The sequence below is a fragment of the Triticum urartu genome, chromosome 5 (genome assembly GCF_003073215.2).
Source record: "Triticum urartu cultivar G1812 chromosome 5, Tu2.1, whole genome shotgun sequence".
In the NCBI taxonomy this organism is placed as follows: domain Eukaryota; kingdom Viridiplantae; phylum Streptophyta; class Magnoliopsida; order Poales; family Poaceae; genus Triticum; species Triticum urartu.
The window spans coordinates 650,425,534-650,448,904 of NC_053026.1; the positions used below are offsets into that span (position 1 = coordinate 650,425,534).

The following is a 23,371-nucleotide window of genomic DNA, read 5'->3' on the forward strand; positions in this document are numbered from 1 at the left end:
GGTAAAAGAAAATAAAAACAAAATAAATATGGAAAAATCATTTGTGGATAGAAGATATGTCTAGTATATATTAAAGTATTTTGCAAAAAAATTGGTACATACCAAAGAAATAAGTAAGTCCGTTCAAGACATTTTTTTACTAATACTCACCATAGTCATAATGTAATATGTCCAAGTTTGCCCATGATCAATGGACAGAGTCCTCTTATCTTTTGGGGTGGTAAGTTGAAGCTTGTTAAAAGTTAGAAGTGCTCTTACACAACGATGGAAGAATATTCCCTTTAATAAGCACACTGACAGGTAAGATAATGTTCTCAGGTAGTAAGCTTAGTCTGCTTGATTATCTCTTATTATTTTTATTTTTATTTAAAAAGAATTTAAAGTTCCCCTTTTCTTTTCCTTCATCCATACCCCTATGTGCATTCCCACCCTCCTTCTTCCCCATTATGATTTTTTTCCTACGCCATCTCTGTTTTTTTCCTACCGGTTTTTTCCAAAAACCGCCTAAAGTGCTCCAAGTATTATTGACTTACCAAGTATTCTCTACTACATAAGAAGAATGTAAGGCTCCCGCTTCTTCATTTTTCCTACCCCTACATACGCCCTTCCCCTCGCTCCTCACCGTTTTGATTTCCCCCCTTACATCTATTGTTTTTCCGAAAACCACCTCAACGGGTCCATGTCTTGTTCAATTACCAAATAAAATCAGATTTTCTTTGATAAGCCAATAAATGATTACCAAATAAAAAAACCATTTTGGTACACAATCACATTAATAATAAAACGTTAGGTAAATCCCAGTGCTCTCACAAAAAAACCACTAGAATTTTTATGCACCAACCTACAAGAATATTTGTGCCCCCAATATAACTCACGGAAACCTATGTAGTTGTAATAAGAAGGATGTGAACTTTCCATTTTGGTGGCATTGGTGGTGGTCAATTATTTGTAAGCTGGTTACCCAACATAAATTCTTGCATCGAGTAATGGTTTTTTCTTCTTCTAAAATGATACTGTTAAAAAGGAACTGTCTAAAAAGCAGGGCAGAGAAGCCGGTTTTCTAGAAACACAAGCAAAGGGATGACAGGGTTGATTAGCTTCCACGTAGTGGTACTGTAGAATGGTTGAGACAGTTGAGTGTTGGGAGGTAGTATAAAAAGGCCAAACGCCCGTGAAGATATGGCATGTATTGGCGTCGCAAAGAGGCAAAACCAAGATGCCTCCATCCAACGGAGCACACCAACGCTAAAGACCAAAGCGCAGCAGCTAGCAGGCACGGGCGGCCGCAATCCTTTTGTTCCATCTGAACCGTGAAACAATCAATCAAGCATGGCCAGCTCGCAGCTTAGCTTGCATGCATCTCGAGCGAGCTCAGTCTCCATCTCCCGGTCCCAGCCAGGAAGGACATCCAAAGTTCAAGTAATTTATTGACGTATTGATTTACCAGCAAGCCATGTATAGACAGCATCAGTTCTTTACTGAAAGGGACATCAAAGGCATCAATCTACCCGCTCTCTATATGTAGTTTATCCAAGAGAATGAAGGGAAGAGTCTTTTTGGATTTGATCACAGGCCGTACGTGTAGGAACAAGGATGACAGATGCACAGGAGATCAATGTAGAAAAGCTAAATATTGCCACAGATATATAGAGCGGTGCCGGTGGATGGACAATTGGAGTAGGTGCCAACATTAAGTGATACATGCATGTACTATAAGGCTAAGCACAGACTGAGGTACACGATGGACAACGACACTAGGCACCGGACGTCACAGGCGACGTCTCACCCTGTTACATAAGGCACTACTAATTAAAATCAACCGACTCGCAGATCGAGCGGCCATCCATTAGCTACATATATATATAATATATGTAGTGCGCACCCACGACGCCACGGATGCACGTACGATGCAGCATCGCATATATATATATTTTTCAATGTATATATATATTGTGGATCAATATTTGATGGGCTAGTCGAACTGGATGATGGAGCTGTAGATCTCGTTGGGCTCCCAGTCGGCGGGGATGACCTGGTCGGCGACGAGCGTCTTGCCGGACTCGTTGGTGATGCGCAGCGAGAAGGGGCCCTGCATGGGGCGCCGCGTGTCCATCCGCCAGATGGACCCCCACGACTCGGTCATCGGCACCCACTCCCCCGTCGGCGCCATCCCGCCTTCTCCGGCGACGTCCGGCCGCGACTGCATGATGTCCACCTGGTCCACGTCGCCGTCTCCGTTCTCGTACTCCACCAGGATCGCCAGGTAGTACGGGTTCGACCCGTGCTGTACGTGGAACGTCACCGTCAGCCCTGGGTACTGGCACGGCACCCTGCACATACAGCAATGTCGCTCGACCGTGTCAGTGGGTGTCATTCACAAACACAATCTAGCTCGATTCATGCGATCTCCTATGTGTGGCGATGCAGTGCTATGTTATTTAGTGTCACGAGATCGATGTACCGTGATACTAGCTAGCGACCAAGAACACCAAAAGCTACCCCGCATAAATGCCGACGCTGATGCCACGGCTTGTTGTTTCCTATCATTCGAGGAGGACAATGACACGTCGTGCTGGTTAGAATCTTTCCGGGTCCCATGCATGCATATCCTTGTCGTCGTTGTTAAAAAGTTGGCGGTGACGACAAGGCAAAAAATGGGCGTGTTGGCGGTTACCTTGCCCCATCTAGCTAGCTACCACCTTCCGTTTGCTTTTGTACAGAAGCGGCCGGGCCGGCGGTTGGGAAAGGAAAGGAAAGCAACGGACGGTGGACACGAGCGGCACCGGTCGTGGATGGTCGGTAGTGGAGGTTAAGCCGTCGAGATAAGATAAGATGATGGCGACTCGCAATGTACCTCCTGAACTGCATGTCGATGATGCCGGCGTGGCGGAGCTCGTCGTTGCGGCCGTCCTTGGCCATGGCGCCGAAGGCGGTGCCGCTGAGGTCGAAGTGGAAGCGGGACACCGGGTAGTAGTTCATGTCCGTGATGATCACCGTCTCAGGCACGCCCGAGCACGCCGGGTGGCCCGCCGACACGCACCGTATCTGCAGTACAATTGAAATGTATTACTAATTAGTAACGTGTGGCTAGTAGTAAATGGATGTAATTCCAAAGAGAGAATTTCGTTCCAACCAGGTAGCATGAGCCGCATCCCTTGCCGTCCTTGAAGAGCGGCTCGTTGCCGCAGGAGGTCATGGCGGAGAAGGGCGGCAGGTTGACGTTCTTGAACCCGCAGGCGCCGCCGTTGTCGTCGGGCCCGGCGCCCTTGGGCGCGCCGTACCAGGTGGCCCTGGCGTCGAGCCAGCCGCCGGCGTCGACATTGGTGCTGTTGGAGCTGGAATTGGCCGCGGGAGGGGACGGGGTGGCCGCAGGAGGAGGCGGGATGGCAGCCGGGGGAGGAGGGGATCCGTAGCCGTAGGACGGTGGACCGATGGCCGGCGGGGAAGAAGGAGGCGGCGCCCCGTGGGCGTGCGGGGGCGCGTGGTGGGAGTGGGACTTCTTACCGCCGCTGTTGCTGCTGCGCTTGGCGCAGCAGCCGTGGCCGTGCGCGGCGAGGATGCAGAGCAGCAGGGCCGCCGCGACGGCGACAGAGGAGGAGGAGGAGACCATCGCTAGCAAGTTACTCCAGTAGGAGATGATTGAATTGGATGCTCTGTTCTGCCGGTCGGCGCTGGGCACGGGCCGTATTTATAGCCGGGTGGGGCGGCAAGTGAAGCGCGCCCGCGGAGATGGATGGGTTATGGGTGGATTGGCTGCGGAATTGCATGCAGATGGTGGTGGTGGTGGATGCATGAGCATGAGCGTGACTGCCGGCCGATTGGGTTCACATGCGGGTGGAGGGACTCGCGGCACCGGCCCGGCCCGGGGGGTCACGAGCGCTCCTCACTATGCCTCCTCTCATACAGTGTAGTATTGCAAAACGTACGCTACACTATAACTAAATAACTATGGTTGGTACCACACGCGCGCTCCGGCGAGGAGATGATCGTCGTTCTTTTCTTCAATGGCTGTTGTAGCAATGCCGAAGGAAGATGACGAGTGTTGGCATCAAACATAGAAATGTTTTGCTATCTTTTTAATTTTGTCATGTTGATCCTTACTTAACTTGTATTTTGATCTTTAGATATGGATGAGACATGTTTTACCATGCAAAAGAGACTATCACGCGCGTGTATATTCATGTAGACGTATGTACGTGTCAGTCACGTATTATATGATGGGGACGCTGTCACACCAACAACCGGCCGTAGCATTCAATCCATGCAGACAGACACACCGTACGCTGTGTCGGTCTCGTATCCAGCTTGGTCACTGCTTATTTCTTGCATGTGCATATTCCGCTACTTAGTTAGAGTATCTACGGTCGGATGTGTTAAATATGGCCCCTCAAACATCTACACGCCCACGTGTGTCTGTGGGTAGTGACTGGGCACGTCTAAAATTTTATTTGTTATATCCGGATATTTTATACTAAAATTTTAAATTAATACAAAGACATGCAAACAAAATAACCTACATACTACATCGATCACGTAGCTACTTGTCTTCGGAGATGTCGACGATCTCCGTGCGCGGCTCCGGCAGAATTGGCGGCAACTGCAACTTTGACTCCTCCGGCGCCTCCGGCTGCTCCGCTCCGGCCTCCTCCGCCTCTATCTCCGTGTCGAGTTCGGCGAAGAGCGCGCCAGACTCCGCCTGCTCCCACCGAAGAAACGCCCGGTTGGCATCCACATAGGCCTCATCCTACATGGGCTCCAAGATGGCTTGCTGCTCCGCCATCTTGTCAGACTGGGCAATGGCGAACTCCGCCTTCGCCTGCTCTATGTTGAAACCCAGCAGTAGCTGCTCCGGCTCCTCCACCTTCATGGGTGCCAGCTCCTCCTCCTCCAGCTCCGGCGAGTCCGGAGGCAGCCCGGCAGCGATGTGGGCGACTTGTCTCGCCTGGTTCTCCTGCTGGATCTCGGTGCGGCGCTCCGGCGTGAGCATTGCGTAGTAGGTGATCTTACTCCGGACCATGGCGGAGTGCTGGAGCATGGGCAGAGTGCCGGAGCGGGAGATGGAGGAGGTGGATGGGCTCAGACTGGTTGTGCGGAGAGGGGGGAGGTGCATGGACTAGGGCTGCGGGACTCCGGTCGGGTTAAATAGGCGGATTTGCTCTCGGGCGGCGAGCCGGAGCGGCGCCACGCAATGTTCACACTGAGGAGGCGTCCGTCGGACTGCCAGGTTTTCGGGCGAGTCCGCATGGGACCCCTTCGTCAGTCCTACGCGGCAGGCATGTCCGGAAGCGTCCGGGCGCCCCATATCCGCCCTATATTTAGACTAAGTATGAAGAGTGCTAGTCAGTCCAGACATTTAAGGCCCGTTTGAGTCATAAAAATGTGACCGGTCAGTTACTAGACGGCCCACTTAGACGTATGAGACGGGTTTAGGACGTTCGGCTATAGATGCTCTTAGCTGCAGGTATCGCCGGCCTTTCTTACGCTGCATGCTACCTACACGCCGTGAAGCAAGTAACATGGCGGTCCGCGGTTGTCTTTCTCCACCTGCATGCCTTTGTTTTCCTGTCAACTCTTCCGTCGAAATAGGTTTTGTTCTTGCTTGATGAATAAAACTAACATTTATATTTTATTTGTTTGTAAAGAAGGATAAGCCCCAACCTCTGCACTAGAGTGATGCATGCAACTATTTTATTAAGCATAAGTACGTTCAACAACGTATAAGTTCTAACATCAGCTCACAAACAGAGCCCAACGAAAAGATAAAAATGATGCCACATCCGGCGAAAAAACAATAGGCTACAATGACTAAACACCTAGCCCATTAATTGCTCGTCATCCAAATCGATAAAAGATAACCCATGCTGTCGTCTCAGTAACCAAAAGCTCATTGGAGTCCGCATGATCCACGCTATAGATAACCTGCAAAAAGTTGGAAAAGTTTTTCCTGTTAAAGATTATATCATTTCTGCAGTTCCATATAGCCCAAAATAGTGCACATATCCCTATCCAAATATGACTCGCTATGTTTGCTTCCACTCCATTTAGCCACGTCCCAAATAACGTGTTCATACTAAGTGGAGGGTTAATATAGAAGGCTATGTGCAAAGTATGCCAAAGAAGTTTGGCAAGCGGACAATCGAGAAAGAGGTGTTTTTGTTGGAAATATGCCCTAGAGGCAATAATAAAATGATTATTATATTTCCTTGTTCATGATAATTGTCTATTATTCATGCTATAATTGTATTGTCCGAAAATCGTAATACATGTGTGAATACATAGACCATAATGTGTCCCTAGTGAGCCTCTAGTTGACTAGCTCGTTGATTAACAGATAGTCATGGCTTCCTGGCTATGGACATGGGGATGTCATTGATAACGGGATCACATCATTAGGAGAATGATATGATGGACAAGACCCAAACCTAAGCATAGCACAAAGATCGTGTAGTTCGTTTTCTGTAGCTTTTCTGGATGTCAAGTATCATTTCCTTAGACCATGAGATTGTGCAACTCCCGGATACCGTAGGAGTGCCTTGGGTGTGCCAAACGTCACAACGTAACTGAGTGACTATAAAGGTACATTACAGGTATCTCCCAAAGTGTCTGTTGGGTTGGCACGAATCGAGACTGGGATTTGTCACTCCGTATGACGGAGAGGTATCTCCGGGCCCACTCGGTAATGCATCATCATAATGAGCTCAATGTGATCAAGTGGTTGATCACGGGATCATGCATTACGGTACGAGTAAAGTGACTTGCCGGTAACGAGACTGAACAAGGTATTGGGATACCGACGATCGAGTCTCGGGCAAGTAACGTACCGATTGACAAAGGGAATTGAGTACGGGATTGATTAGGTCCTCGACATCGTGGTTCATCCGATGAGATCATCGAGGAGCATGTGGGAGCTAACATGGGTATCCAGATCCCGCTGTTGGTTATTGACCAGAGAGTCGTCTCGGTCATGTCTGCTTGTCTCCCGAACCCGTAGGGTCTACACACTTAAGGTTCGGTCACGCTAGGGTTGTATAGATATGAGTATGCAGTAATCCGAAAGTTGTTCGGAGTCCCAGATGAGATCCTGGACGTCACGAGGAGTTCCGGAATAATCCGGAGGTAAAGAATTATATATGGGAAGTTGTCATACGGTCACCGGAATGGTTCGGGGGCATATCGGTATTGTACCGGGGCCACCGAAGGGGTTCCGGGGTCCACCGGGAGGGGCCACCTCTCCCGGAGGGCCTTATGGGCTGTATGAGGAAGGGATCCAGCCCAAAGTGGGCTGGGGTGCCACTCCCCCTAGGGCCCATGCGCCTAGGGTTGGGGGAAACCCTAAGGGGGGGCGCCCCCTTGCTTGGGGGGCAAGCCCCCCTCCCCTTGGCCGCCGCCCCCTCTCTAGATCTCATCTAGAGGGGGCCGGCCCCCTTCCCCCTTCCCCTATAAATAGAGGGGTGAGGGGAGGGCCGCAGAGGACATCCAAGGCGCAGCCCCTCCCCTCCCCAACACATCTCCTCCTCCGTCACGAGCTTGGCGAAGCCCTGCCGGAGTACTGCTGCTCCACCACCACCACGCTGTCGTGCTGCTGCTGGAGCCATCTTCCTCAACCTCTCCTTCCCCCTTGCTGGATCAAGAAGGAGGAGACGTCACGCTGACCGTACGTGTGTTGAACGCGGAGGTGCCGTCCGTTCGGTGCTAGGATCTCCGGTGATTTGGATCACGTCGAGTACGACTTCCTCATCCCCGTTCTTTGAACGCTTCCGCGCGTGATCTACAAAGGTATGTAGATGCAATCCGATCACTCGTTGCTAGATGAACTCATAGATGGATCTTGGTGAAACCGTAGGAAATTTTTTGTTTTCTGCAACGTTACCCAACAGTTTTATAGTCTCGTTCTAGTCATAAAAACAACATCTAGAGCTACCTACCCATCTGTGCTTAAACAAATTGACCTTCATCAAAATCACTCCCTTGTGAACAAACCACATAAAGATTTTAATTATGAGCGGAACCTTTATCTTCCAGATATGGAGTCATCTTGCATTGGCCTAGAATCAATAAGATCTAAATACAATGATTTGAGCGAGAAACTACCATTTGTAGTTAACTTCCAGTGAATGGCATATGGCTGCTCAGAAAGTTGAACTCCATCAATCTACGGGCCAGGTGAATCCATGAGCTCCATTGTCGCCCCACCAGAGACCTCCAGAATTGTATATTTTTAAGAGGGACCAATTGTAATACCGTAGAACATAAGCTTCTTTACATTGTACAATATTATATAAAGAGGGATATTTTATAGCCAAGGTCATCTCCCCTAACCACACATATTCCCAGAACCTAGTCGTGTTAACGTTACCAATGTTAAACTTCACCATGTGAAAAAGGCTTCTTTCGTCCTCATTAAACCCTTCCAAAACGGTGAATCGATAGGTCTACGGTAACCTGGGCCAAAGCCTTAGATTGCAGGTACTTATTACGCAAAATTTGTACCCACGTACCTTCCGTCTCGACAGATAATCTGTAGAGTCACTTGCTAAGAAGGCATATGTTCTTAACTTCTAAGCTCTATATCCCTAACCCACCTTGGTCTTTGGGTCTGCATGTAATATCCCATCTGTCTAGCCAGTACTTCGTCTTAACTTCATCACTATGCCAGAAGAATCGAGGTTGATAGGAATCTAATATTTACCGTACCCCTATTGGCACTTCAAACAATGAAGCTCTAACACAGGACCACTCTTGGGTGGAAGAGGAACCTCAAGAGTCTCAACAGGCAAATTGTGTTTCAAAATAGGCATTTGTTTAAAAAATATCTCATCTATTTCGTTATCTTTCATTCATATGCATATCATTTTCATGGTCTAGCAAATATTGTTCTAATGGATCATTAGGAGGCACAACAATAGAAGCAAGACCAGTAATTTCATCTTTACTAGGCAATTCTTTATCACGAGGTCTAGAAATTTGGAAAAATTAAATTCATGAGACACATCACCAAAATTAACACTAACCATTTTCTTCGTGCAATCAATATTAGCATTTACCGTATTCAGGAAAGGTCTACGAAATATAATGGGACAAAAATCATCTTGTGTGGAACCAAGAACAAAAAAATCAGTAGGGTATTTTATTTTCCCACACAAGACTTCAACATCTCTAAAAATCCCAAGTGGTGTGATAGTATCTCTATTAGCAAGCTTAATAGTAACGTCAATGTCTTCTATCTTAGCAGGTGCAATATCATTCATAATTTATTAATATAAGGTAAATGGGATAGCAGTCACACTAGCACCCAAATGACATAAGCCATGATAGCAATGATCTCCTGTTTTAATAGAGAGAACATGCCTGCTAACAACATGTCTATTCTTATCTTTACCATCAGGTTTAGCAATTCTAGTGGCTTCATCATAGAAATAAATAACATGCCCATCAATATTATAAACCAAGAGATCTTTAACCATAGCAACATTAGGTTCAACTTTATTTTGTTCAAAGGGTGTACGTGTTCAATAGCCTTCTTCGTAAAGAACTAGTACAAGTAGTATCGAGCATGTATGATCACCAGAGGAAAGCCGAGCATCAAAGTTCTGTATAACAATTTCTCTTGAGAGCTCATGATTGGGGCATGAATATAACATTGAATTAAGCCTCCCCCAAGCTTGAGCGATACTTTCTCCTTCATGAGGCCATCAATGCTTTCCCTCGAAGATAAATAGGATAAAACTTATGATGAAATTCCGATCACGATGAACCAGATCATGATGAACCATATGCATAGGATAAAACTTCTGATGAATTTCCAATTCTAATCGGTTCCAGTCCCATGTTCCAATCTCGTCATATAGCCTATACCATGTCAATGCTCCCCTCCAAAGATAAAGGGAAAACCTTCTGCTTAACTTCATCTTTGGGTAAACCCGCAAGCTTAAACAATCCACAAATCACATCCACATATATTAGGTGCATATCAGGATGCAAGGTTCCATCTCCTGCATAAGTATTAGCTAGCAGTTTCTCTATCATACCCGAAGGAATTTCATAATAAATATTTTCAGTAGGTGTAGTAGGTTGAGGGGAAACTCTTTGTGCTTCCGGTCGAGGTGAAGATATCCAAAACAGATGTAACATCCCAAATTTTCAATTTGGAATGTTATACATAGATCATCCATGCAAATCAAATTTTACTGCATTTCGTTTCGCGAATCCTCGAAATCCTAAGGAACTCAAGGACCCTCGGAGAGAGTTGGGGATTTCCTTGTTTTCATATTTGAGTTTTATCAAATATTGAAACGAGGATTTTTGGTTTTAATTATTTTTCACTCCGAAAATATTTCATATTAAAATATATATGAGAGGAGATAATATGACTTCTCCAAAATAAATGAAATATTGGAGGAAAAATATTAAAATCAAATATATGATTTTATTCGGAGTTTATTGCTATTTTATTTGAATTAGAAAAGTGCACGTTTTTCAAAGTTGCATTTTAGGGCCAAGAAAATGTTCATCTTGTTCTAAATATTTTATTTAGACGGTGAAAATTTGTTTTGGCATAGATTTTTATTTTATTTTCAAGGATTTATTTATTTCTGGTGAAATTATTTTAAAAAATGCAGCGCCCGACTGGGCCGAGGCCCAGCCGAGCCAGGCCGCCGGCCCACCTCCCCGCGCTGCCGTCTCTTACCTAGAGACCGCGCCTGCCGCCGCCGCACGCCGTGGCCGACTCGGCCACGCGCCCCGCCCCCTTCCCCAAGCCACGCCCCCTCCCCCTTATAAGCCGGACCCGGGCCTCCCCTGTTGGAGCCCCGAAGCCGCCCGCCCGCCGCTGCTGCCGCATGCCGCCGCCGCCGCTGCTGCCACACACCGTCGCTGCCGCACGCCGCAGCACGCCGCTGCCACCGCACCTCGCCGCGGAAGCCGCCGGAGCCGGAGGGATACGCCGCCGCCGCCGGTTTTCTCTAGAAAACCGATCCGGTGTTTTTAAAAACCCTAGTTCGTTTTTTAAATCAGTTCGCCGGTTTTTCTCGGTTTAGTTACTTTGCGGACGTTCGTCCGTACGTTCGTTCTAACGAAAGGTGTTCACTCGTTAGCCGTAGACAACGAACGTTCGTTTGTTAGCCTGTTCGTCAGTTTTATTTTTCTCGTATTTTCCATGATTATTTTTCAATCGCGATTTCTGATCCGATTTTCGTTTTAGTTTATCTTTTTGCTCGTTTATTGGAATCAGGCGATTCAAGCACCTAGATCTTCGTCTCGAAACCCTCCTTCGGTTTAATCAACTTAAACATGATTTTGGTACTGTAAAATTTGACCTTAGTCCAGATTAGTAAACGGATCTTATTTCTTTCACAGTTTGAGTTTCGTTGCTCCGTTTGATTTGATTCTTTTCGCAAACCGGAGTTCTTAAGTTGAACTTTCTGGTTAGATCTTCTTATTTGAGATTTACCTGTGTTTTCCTTGGTTGATTGCTTATGTATGCTATTGTTTGTTTGCGATAGAACACCCGGAGTGCGAAGCGTGCTACTATGAATCCCTAGGTTTTGCAGATCATCAGCAAGGCAAGTAGCACTTTGATCATACCCTTTTTATCACCCAGTTTTTATGCATTAGTTCCAATTCTCAAACATTGCATGGTTGGGATGTGATTAACATGTGGGTTGGGAAGTAGTTGATGAGGTAGAACCTATTGCCCTGTTTATTCAAACCTTGGGAGTTACTTCTACGTATTGCTTATATTGCTATGCTATGCTCGTAGACGTGGTTCGGGTGAGTGAAATCCATGACAGATGTGAGATTGTTAATTAATGGTTCAACTTAAGGTGGCAACTTGAATACACATCTGGGTGTATTGTTTGTTGGGCACCTGGGGAATCCAGTGTTGTCCTAGGATATCCCGGAGTACCCGTGTGATAATCCTATGGTCCGCCACCCAGACTCAAAGGGAACTGAGATATTTTCATGCTAGAAACTTCTGTGTGCAGCCACAAGCTATTATGGGCTCTAGCATAGTTGAGTAAGTTGCGTGAAGCTCCTGAAGAGGTGGATCAGCAGGTAGAGGGATGTAGGTTGGTATGGTCTGCCCGGAGTAAGGGGTTAATGCTTCTGAAAGACTGTGTCTCGGTCATCCGTTTCTCAAACGCAATGAAGTGCGAGAAATCCAACGGAGGAGATCGAGTCCAGTGGGCAAAAGTGCGCAAACCTCTGCAGAGTGTATAAACTAATCATGGTTAGCCGTGTCCCCGGTTATGGACATCTTGAGTAGCTAGTACTTGGAGTATCATAAGTATCTCATCACTATTAAATAATATTGTTGGGTTGTTAATTACTTTAATTGGGATTGAGTTGGAGGAACCTTCTCAATGATGTTCCAACTACCATGATAGTTAAATAAAATCTATTCCTTTGTTGTAGGAAAAAATTGGATTTTCGCAAAAACCATAACCATAGAGCTTTCCACCAGCCAAATATGCATGTAGTGATAGCATTATTCTGTTCTTGCTCTACTGTGTTACTTTGCCAGCATATTCCATGTGCTGACCCGTTTTCGGGCTGCAACATATTATGTTGCAGACTTTTCAGACGAGGAGTAAGGTTCGTTAGGTCGTTGCCATGTAGCTCAGGTATGCCATTGGAGTTGATGGACTCACTTTATCTTCCAAGCCTTCCGCTGTTATCGTATTAGATGGCCTTAAGCCATATTTATTGTAATAAGTTCTCTTTTGAGACATTCGATGTAATAAGTGTGTGATTGCTACTCTGTTATAAATCCTCGAGTACTGTGTGTCTCAGCATTACCGATCTAGGGATGACACTGAAGCACAGAGACTTGACCGTTTGAGGTCGGGTCGCTACAAGATGGCATCAGAGCACACGCTGAGTGTAGGACACGACCACTAAGCTAAAGCCCTAGATCACCATTCTCTTCTCATTTCTGACTCCTCTCCATTTTCTACTCTTTAGGATGGCGGACGCAAGGAACAATTTTGCACAACCGTATGAAGACGCCCCCTTTGGACGACACTTGAAGGAAGTCACTAGGTACCTGAACATTGGAATACCAAGCTTCACTGGGACTTACAACGCCACCTTACCAGAAGAGGAGCGATGGATGATTCAAGTTGAAGTTCCAGGAAGGACATTCACGCCAGCCACTAAGCCCATAGAGTTTTCCTTCGATGCACCAACCTGGAGTCTAGGAAAGAGTATGGCAACTCACATCACTATGGGACGCATTGGAGAAGTTTATCATAAGGAGCTTAAGGATACTATCTATCAGATTTGTGGGCGCCGAGATGAGCAATGGGAGATAATCAGGACCAGGAAGGATAGATCAATTGCAGCTTTCATCCAGGAGTTAAACCAACACATTCATCGCCAGGAGAACCAGATGTGCGCAGGAATGATAGACCTGAAGAAGGCGATGACTAGAATCACGGAGCTGGAGGAAGAACTTAAGGCTACACGTGAAGATTATGAGGAGGAAATCGTCGTATTAGTGGAGAAGAATGACGATCTGGAAAGGAAGCTAGGAGTATTCATAGGAGACCACGCACCAGGAGGAGATGGCGAAGAACCCAAGGAGATTTGCCCGGAGGACTACATTATCATCGACGACACCGACACGGACCCCGACGATAGCGATGATGACTATGAAGACGAAGCTGGAGCAGACATCATGGAGTCTTCAACCGAGGAATATTTTTAGTAGACCACCACATCAGTAGTAGAATTCCCCCATGTATATAGTATAGTCCAAGCACTTTTGTAATGATAGTTAGATCGATTGTATGCCCTTGCTTGATTGATTGAGTGAAATGATTGTGTTTGTCTCATGTGCATATGGGTAGTGTTTTCTCATTAGACCTCATTCTATTCTAATATCTCCCCTCTAAACCCATCAGATGCCTCCGAGACGTGACCCCGGATTTACTTTCCCACCGGAGCTCACCCAGTTGATCCAGCAGCAAAATACCCTGATGCAGTTGTTAGTTCAGAACCAAGGCAACAACAACAACAACAATCCACCGCCACCACCACCAGTTGATAACTTAGCCTGTTTTCTGAGGTTGCAGCTGCCGGTGTTTTCCAGTAGCACCGATCCGATAGTGGCAGATGATTGGCTCCGCAGGATTTGAAGGGAGTTAACCACTGCAGGATGTACAGATGCTGAGAAGGTGCGTTTTGCTGCACATCAGTTAGATGGACCAGCAGCCTCATGGTGGGAGAATTACACTGTCACCTACCCTATAGCCACTGTTACATGGGATCAGTTTCAGCAAGCTTTCCATACAACCCATGTCTCAACTGGAGCTATGAGTATGACGAAGCGTGAGTTTCGCAACTTACGCCAGGGAAACCGTACTGTGGCTCAGTATGCAGATGAGTTTACCAAGTTATCTCGCTATGCCCTTGATGATGTGGCCACAGATGCCGCAAAGCAGGAGAAGTTTATGGAAGGGCTGAATGATGAGATGAGCATGCAGTTGATGGTGGCAACATTCAACAACTACCAGGATTTGATAGATAAGGCTCTTATGATTGAAGGGAAGCAGCAGCAGATCGAGAGCCGTAAGAGGAAATATGGACAAGGAAGGTATAATTCAGGAGCTCAACAGAAACCCCGCCTAACCCCGAACACGGGAGGACTTGTTCATAACCATGGAGGCCACACCCACAATGGAGGAAGTAACCATAATCATACTGGCCCAAGGAATGGGAATGGGAATGGAGCAAGCAACAATCAGAACCATTCCAATCCAGGAACACCCGCCAAGAGAGACCTAAGCCACCTTACTTGTTTCAAGTGCGGGAAGACTAGACATTATGCCACGGAGTGCCCTGAAGCGAAGAATGGAAACGGCAATGGGAGCACTGGAAAGAAGCCCAATCCATTCAACAAAGGACAAGTGAACCACGTCAACGTGGAGGAGGTTGAAGAGCAGCCAGATGCGGTTATTGGTAAGTTTTTGGTTAAGTCTTTTACCGCCCTTGTTTTTTTGACACTGGTGCATCACATTCATACATATAAAGGGAATTTGTGGATAAGTTTAAACTACCAACCCAAACCTTAGGACCCCTCTGTTAGTAAGTTCACCTGGAGCAGAGTATATGGCTAGTCGATGGTGCGACCAGATACCCTTAACCATTGGTAGCCATGTTTTTCCGTCCGACCTAATGATCTTGGAGTCACAGGGATTGGATGTGGTATTAGGCATGGACTGGATGTCAAAGTATGGAGGAAGCATTGACTGTGTTAGTAAGTCAATTTGTCTCACCACCCCTGAGGGAAAAAGGATTAAGTATGTATATAGGCATGCGCCAAGGAGTAGCCAAGTGAAAACCCTCACGGGAATTGTTCAGGAGGAAGTGCCTATAGTCAAGGATTACCCTGATGTTTTTCCAGAGGAGTTACCAGGCATGCCACCGGATCGAGACATCGAGTTTTTGATAGAGCTATTGCCAGGTACCGGGCGTATATCGAAGCAACCATATCGGATGCCCGCAAATGATCTGTAGGAGATTAAGAAACAGATCAAGGAGTTACTGGAGAAAGGTTACATTCGACAGAGCTCATCACCATGGGGAGCCCCAGTGCTCTTGGTCGAGAAGAAGGATATGTCTCTAAGAATGGTTGTTGATTATCGTGCGTTAAATGAAGTGACGATCAAGAACAAATACCCACTGCCAATGATCAATGATTTGCTTGACCAGCTGCAAGGAGCTAAGGTGTTTTCAAAGATCGATCTGCGATCTGGATATCACCAGCTGAAGATACGAGAGAAGGATATACCAAAGACATCATTCACCACACGGTATGGGTTGTATGAATATACGGTCATGTCATTTGGACTGACTAACGCCCCTGCCTACTTCATGAGCATGATGAACAAAGTGTTCATGGAATATTTGGATAAGTTTGTTGTGGTGTTCATTGATGATATAATGGTATACTCGAAGAATGAGGAGGAGCATGAAGAGCATTTGCGTTTAGTTCTCGAGAAACTCAGGGAACATCAATTGTATGCCAAGTTCAGCAAATGCGAGTTTTGGCTGAAGGAAGTCGGATTCCTTGGACATGTTATATCAGGAGAAGGTGTAGCAGTAGATCTCACTAAGGTTCAGTCAGTCACTGAATGGTTGGCACCCACTTCAGTTAGCGAGATCCACAGTTTTCTTGGACTCGCAGGATACTATCGGAGATTCATTGAGAATTTTTCCAAAATTGCGAAGCCAATGATGGAGTTATTGAAGAAGGATACCAAATTTAAATGTATAGAAGAATGTGAAACGAGTTTGCATGAGTTAAAGAAACGTTTGACCACAACCCGAGTGCTGATTCTGCCGGATATACGCAAGGAGTTTCAAGTGTATTTCGATGCCTCTCACCGAGGACTTGGAAGTGTGCTTATGCAGGACGGAAGAGTTGTTTCGTATGCCTCACGACAACTAAAACCGCACTAATTGAATTATGCCACGCATGATTTGGAGTCACTAGTAGAAAACAGGGCTATGGTCCAGGCCGGCTCAGCCCATTAGTCCCGGTTCAGTCTAGAACCGGGACCAATGTGGGCATTGGTCCCGGTTCGTGAGCCCAGGGGGCCGGCCGGGCCACGTGGGCCATTGGTCCCGGTTCGTCCGGACCTTTTGGTCCCGGTTGGTGGGACGAACCGGGACCAATGGGCCTCGCTCCTGGCCCACCACCATTGGTCCCGGTTGGTGGCTTGAACCGGGACCAAAGGCTTCCCTTTAGTCCCGGTTCATGTCATCAACCGGGACCAATGAGGTGCCTATATATACCCCCTCGCGCAAGAGCAGAGCACAGTGCTCTGTTTTTTCTGGCCGAGGGGGAGAGGGCTTTGTGGTGCTCTAGCTCACCTCCTATGCACATGAGGTGTTTGATGGAATGCCCGAGCCACACTACTTAAGCTTTCTCCTCTCCAAGCTCGACCTCCAAGCTCCATTTTCCTCGAGATTTGTTTAGATTTAGCGGTCCGTCACGCCCCGTCCCCGTCTTCACCGCCGTCGATCACCCGCGCCGATCTCATCACCGACACCACCGTGGTGAGCCTCTTGTTCTTATCTTCTTTCTGAAAGGAAAAATATTCTTACTAGTATGTTTAGATAGATACTTGTATCATTTTCTTACATTTATTATTGCATCTTATATAGTGCGATGGTTTTGGTATCCGCCCTCGTCGGCCCTCGTCCTGTCTATGATTCGGATTTGGTATGTATATTATCTTTATAACTATTGGTTCATTTATTGTTTATGAAAATTATGCCGACCAACGTGACATAGATTTTATTTATCTAGGATGTATGTGAATCGGAAATGCCAACCGACCCTATTGTCGAGAGGTTAAATTTAGTTGAAGAAGAAAACAATTTTTTTGAAGGAAAAAATAAAAAAAATTGAGGAGGAGAAGATGATATTGGAGTTGCATGTTGTGGATGTCGTCGATGATCACAAGATCAAGATGGATGCAATGCGCTTGAAGATTAGAAAGATTAGAAAATATGCCATTCATACCGAGGCTTGGTATCATTATGCCGTTGGATCAATTGTTACCTTGGTTGCGATTATGATCGCATTTGTTTTCGCATTGAAATGTTTTACATAGTTTCAATGTATGGTTTAATTAATTAGATGCTCTGGAGAGCTATATGTTGTTAGATGAGAACTATGTATGCACTTTGGTTTTAATGTGATGATGAACTTCTATTAATTTGGACACTTAATTATATATAATGCACGCAGATGAACCGGCAATGGATGTACGGTGACAGACACACCCGCGAGTACATTAAGGGCGTGCATGAGTTTCTCTATGCGGCTGAGGCAAACAAGCAGAATGGTTTTATGTGTTGTCCATGCACTGAATGTGGGAATACGAGGTCTTACTCTAACCGGAAAATCCTTCACTCCCACCTGCTTTACAAGGGTTTCATGCCACACTATAATGTTTGGACGAGGCACGAAGAAATAGGGGTTATGATGGAAGACGACGAAGAAGAAGAGTACGATGACAACTATGTGCCCCCTGAATACGGTGATGCTGCAACGGGGGGAGCTGGTGAAGATCAAGAGGAACCAGACGATGTGCCCAATGATGCTGCCACGGGTGAAGCTGCTGAAGATCAAGAGGAACCAGACGATGTGCCCGATGATGATGATCTCCGCCGGGTCATTGTCAATGCAAGGACGCAATGCATTAGTCAAAAGGAGAAGCTGAAGTTCGATCGCATGTTAGAGGATCACAAAAAAGGGTTATACCCCAATTGCGAAGATGGCAACACAAAGCTCGGTACCGTACTGGAATTGCTGCAGTGGAAGGCAGAGAATGCTGTGGCTGACAAAGGATTTGAGAAGCTACTAAAAATATTGAAGAAGAAGCTTCCAAAGGATAACGAATTGCCCGACAGTACATACGCAGCAAAGAAGGTCGTATGCCCTCTAGGATTGGAGGTGGAGAAGATACATGCATGCCCTAATGACTGCATCCTCTACCGCGGTGCATACAAGGATCTGAACGCATGCCTGGTATGCGGTGCATTGCGGTATAAGATCAGACGAGATGACCCTGGTGATGTTGACGGCGAGCCCCTCAGGAAGAGGGTTCCTGCGAAGGTGATGTGGTATGCTCCTATAATACCACGGTTGAAACGTCTGTTCAGAAACGAAGAGCATGCCAAGTTGATGCGATGGCACAGTGAGAACCGAAAGAAAGATGGGAAGTTGAGAGCACCCGCTGATGGGTCGCAGTGGAGAAAAATCGAGAGAAAGTACTGGGATGAGTTTGCAAAGGACCCAAGGAATGTATGGTTTGCTTTAAGCGCGAATGGCATTAATCCTTTCGGGGAGCAGAGCAGCAATCACAGCACCTGGCCCGTGACTCTATGTATGTATAACCTTCCTCCTTGGATGTGCATGAAGCGGAAGTTCATTATGATGCCAGTTCTCATCCAAGGCCCTAAGCAACCCGGCAACGAAATTGATGTGTACCTAAGGCCATTAGTTGAAGAACTTTTACAGCTGTGGAATGGAAATGGTGTACGTACGTGGGATGAGCATAGACAGGAGGAATTTAACCTTAAGGCGTTGCTGTTCGTGACCATCAATGATTGGCCCGCTCTCAGTAACCTTTCAGGACAGACAAATAAAGGATACCACGCATGCACGCATTGTTTAGATGACACTGAAAGTATATACCTGGACAAATGCAGGAAGAATGTGTACCTGGGCCATCGTCGATTTCTTCCGACCAACCATCAATGTCGAAAGAAAGGCAAGCATTTCAAAGGCGAGGCAGATCACCGGAAGAAGCCCGCCATGCGCACCGGTGATCACGTGCTTGCTATGGTCAATGATTTACACTACGTAATCTTTGGAAAGGGTCCCGGTGGACTAGCTATTCTGAATGACGCTGAGGGACACGCACCCATGTGGAAGAAGAAATCTATATTTTGGGACCTACCCTACTGGAAAGACCTAGAGGTCCGCTCCTCAATCGACGTGATGCACGTGACGAAGAACCTTTGCGTGAACCTGCTAGGCTTCTTGGGCGTGTATGGGAAGACAAAAGATACACCTGAGGCACGAGAGGACCTGCAACGTTTGCACGAAAAAGACGGCATGCCTCCGAAGCAGTATAAAGGTCCTGCCAGCTACGCTCTTACGAAAGAAGAGAAAGAAATCTTCTTTGAATGCCTGCTCAGTATGAAGGTCACGACTGGCTTCTCGTCGAATATAAAGGGAATAGTAAATATGCCATAGAAAAAGTTTCAGAACCTAAAGTCTCATGACTGCCACGTGATTATGATGCAACTGCTTCCGATTGCATTGAGGGGGCTTCTACCGGAAAACGTCCGATTAGCCATTGTGAAGCTATGTGCATTCCTCAATGCAATCTCTCAGAAGGTGATCGATCCAGAAATCGTACCAAGGCTAAGGAGTGATGTGGCGCAATGTCTTGTCAGTTTCGAGCTGGTGTTCCCACCATCCTTCTTCAATATCATGACGCACGTCCTAGTTCATCTAGTCGACGAGATTGTCATCCTGGGGCCCGTATTTCTACACAATATGTTCCCCTTTGAGAGGTTCATGGGAGTCCTAAAGAAATATGTCCGTAATCGCGCTAGGCCAGAAGGAAGCATCTCCATGGGCCATGAAACAGAGGATGTTATCGGGTTTTGTGTTGACTTCATTCCTGGCCTTAACAAGATAGGTCTCCCTAAATCGCGGGATGAGGGGAGACTGACTGGAAAAGGCACTCTTGGAAGAGACTCAATAATATGCAGGGACGGATATTCTTGGTCTCAAGCACACTACACAGTTCTACAGAACTCTACCTTGGTGACCCCGTATGTCGATGAACACAAGAACAGTCTGCGCTCCAAACACCCGGAGCAGTGCGACGACTGGATTACATGTGAACACATCAGGACTTTCAGCAGTTGGTTGGAAACACGTCTCAGAGGTGACAACACTATTTGTGATGAGTTGTACTTGTTGTCAAGGGGACCATCTTTGACTGTATTGACTTACAAAGGATACGTGATAAATGGGAATACATTTTACACGATCGCCCAAGATCAAAAGAGCACCAACCAAAACAGCGGTGTCCGCTTTGATGCAGCAACCGAGAGCGGAAAGGACACATATTATGGTTACATAGTGGACATATGGGAACTTGACTACGGACCTGATTTTAAGGTCCCTTTGTTTAAGTGCAAATGGGTCAATCTGTTAGGCGGCGGGGTACAGGTAGACCCACAGTACGGAATGACAACAGTGGATCTGAAAAATCTTGGGTACACTGACGAACCGTTCGTCCTAGCCAATGATGTGGCACATGTTATCTATGTGAAGGACATGTCTACCAAACCGAGAAAAAGAAAAGATAAGGAAGCGAATACATCATACGATGAGCCAAAGCGCCACATAGTTCTTTCAGGAAAAAGGGACATCCTGGGAGTGGACGGCAAGACAGACATGTCTGAAGATTATGAAAAGTTTCATGAAATTCCTCCCTTCAATGTCAAGGCTAACCCAAGCATCCTGATAAACAATGAAGATTATCCATGGTTACGGCGCAATAAGCAAATGACACAAGCAAAGAAAAAGTGAAGACTTTCTCCCGCAACTATTATGATGATACCATGCCAAATTTGTAACAGACGAACATGCTACCATTGTCCGTTTTGTGCATGCACATGCTATGTGGGTGAAATTATGATACAATCCCAACTTTCAACTTTTTCAGAGTTCATTTGAAATGCTTTCATGTCTTATGGTTCGAAACTTTGATACTTCGAAAGTGATTGTCCATTTTGTACACGAAGTGCATCAAGTTTTTGTCGTAACCCTCTCTACTTTTTGGAACATGCTATGTGGGTGAAATGATGATAACATGCCAACTTTCAACCTTTTCAGAGTTCATTTTGAAATGCTTTCCAATTTCAGAGTCATTTAGCTCAAATAATGAATTAATAGCAAACATAATGAACTACAAAACTTTTATGAAAATAAAAACAATCAATTAAAATATTATGTTATGATCAACTAAAATAAAACTATAATATTCTTCAATAGCAAAAAGAATATAATTTTTGTGACCTAAAATCAAACAATAAGTATTTAATTGTAAGTATAAATAAAAAATAAATAGCAAAGAAGAAAAAATATTCTATTTTTATAGTAAAGTTATTCATAAACTAGTGATTCACACAAATTTTTAAAAATTCAAATTTAAACTATTCAAAATTTAAACTAATGGCACTAACAGAAAGTTTATAATTTTTGTGACCTAAAATCAAAAAGAAATCACTAAAAAACTGTAAGTATTTAGTTGTAAGTAGAAATAAAAAATAAATAGAAAAAATTCTATTTTTATAGTAAAGTTATTCATAAACTAGTGATTCACACAAATTTTTAAAAATTCAAATTTAAACTATTCAAAATTTAAAACTAATGGCACTAACAGAAAGTTTATAATTTTTGTGACCTAAAAGCAAAAAGAAATCACTAAAAAACTGTAAGTATTTAGTTGTAAGTAGAAATAAAAAATAAATAGAAAAAATTCTATTTTTATAGTAAAGTTATTCATAAACTAGTGATTCACACAAATTTTTAAAAATTCAAATTTAAACTATTCAAAATTTAAAACTAATGGCACTAACAGAAAGTTTATAATTTTTGTGACCTAAAAGCAAAAAGAAATCACTAAAAAACTGTAAGTATTTAGTTGTAAGTAGAAATAAAAAAAATAAAAAACCAAAAAAATGTAGAAATAAAAAAGAAAAAACCAAAAAAATGCCTCCTACTGGGCCTCCATGGCCTGAATACGACTAGAAACCCTACATGGGCCAGGATTCCGGCCCGCAGAAGGCGCAATAGGCCCACAGGCAGTAGCAAGTTTAGGCCCGAAAGCCTGCATTAGAGAGGAGCTCGAATGGGGAGGCACACCAGCGCTTATAAACCAGTGCCGGTGCCCTTCAGCTAGCGATGTGGGACTAAACTTTTGGGCGCGGGGCAACACAAGGCCATTGGTCCCGGTTGGTGGCACCAACCGGGACTAAAGGGGGCATTGGTCACGGTTCGTGGCACCAACCGTGACCATTGCCCCCCTTTAGTCCCGGTTGGTGCCACCAACCGGGACCAATGGCCTTCACTTCCCGCCCTTTTGGCTACTGAAAATTGGCCTTTGGTCCCGGTTCGTCGCACCAACCGGGACTAAAGGGAGCATTAGTCCCGGGTCGTAGCACGAACCGGGACCATATGCTCTTGCTATATATACAACACTTGTCAAAAATTTCATTCAGTTCCTCATTCTCGTCCTCGTCGCCCGCGCACGTCGTCGCAGCCCCCGTCGTCGCCCGCGCCCCGCGCCGCCCCGTCGTCGCCCGCGCCGCCCCGGATGGTCTGGAAGGAGAGGGTGAACAAGCTGGCTACGGTGACCTAATGCTGGTGCAAGAAGAAGAACATGAGGACGGCTCCGGTGACCCAATGCCGGTGCAAGAAGGAGACCGTGAGGACGGCTCCGGTGACCGAACCGAGTCCGGCCAGGTATATATATTAGTTAAGCCTATGCTGACTAGCTGATTGATGCATTCATTGTTTTGGTATGTACACATATTAATTAAGTCTTTGTTCTTTTTTCTAGCCCTCTGGATCGAGCACAACTTCGGTAAAGAGACGAGGCCCGAAGAAAAAGTTGAGCTCGGATGAAAAGTTTGAGATCATAGCAATCGCGCCCGACGGCCAACCTATTGAACCCCTCCGGACAAAGAGCACATTTGTTGCTCAGTGCGGGGTTCTGGTTAGGGACAAGATCCCGATAAGCATCCAGCAATGGTTTAAGCCGGCTAT

At 45.8% G+C, this 23,371-nt stretch overlaps 1 protein-coding gene across 1 annotated transcript; it reads right to left on the reverse strand.

Moving 5' to 3' along the window:
• Positions 1–1,690: 1,690 nt before the first annotated feature.
• Positions 1,691–3,700, reverse strand: LOC125511574 (expansin-B7-like). Its single transcript, XM_048676984.1, has 3 exons — positions 3,134–3,700; positions 2,855–3,045; positions 1,691–2,330 (listed from the first exon to the last, which is right to left on the reverse strand). The coding sequence occupies exons 1-3, from the start codon at positions 3,608–3,610 to the stop codon at positions 1,973–1,975; spliced, it is 1,026 nt and encodes a 341-aa protein (XP_048532941.1). The 5' UTR covers positions 3,611–3,700; the 3' UTR covers positions 1,691–1,972.
• Between the last annotated feature and the right edge of the window lie 19,671 nt (positions 3,701–23,371).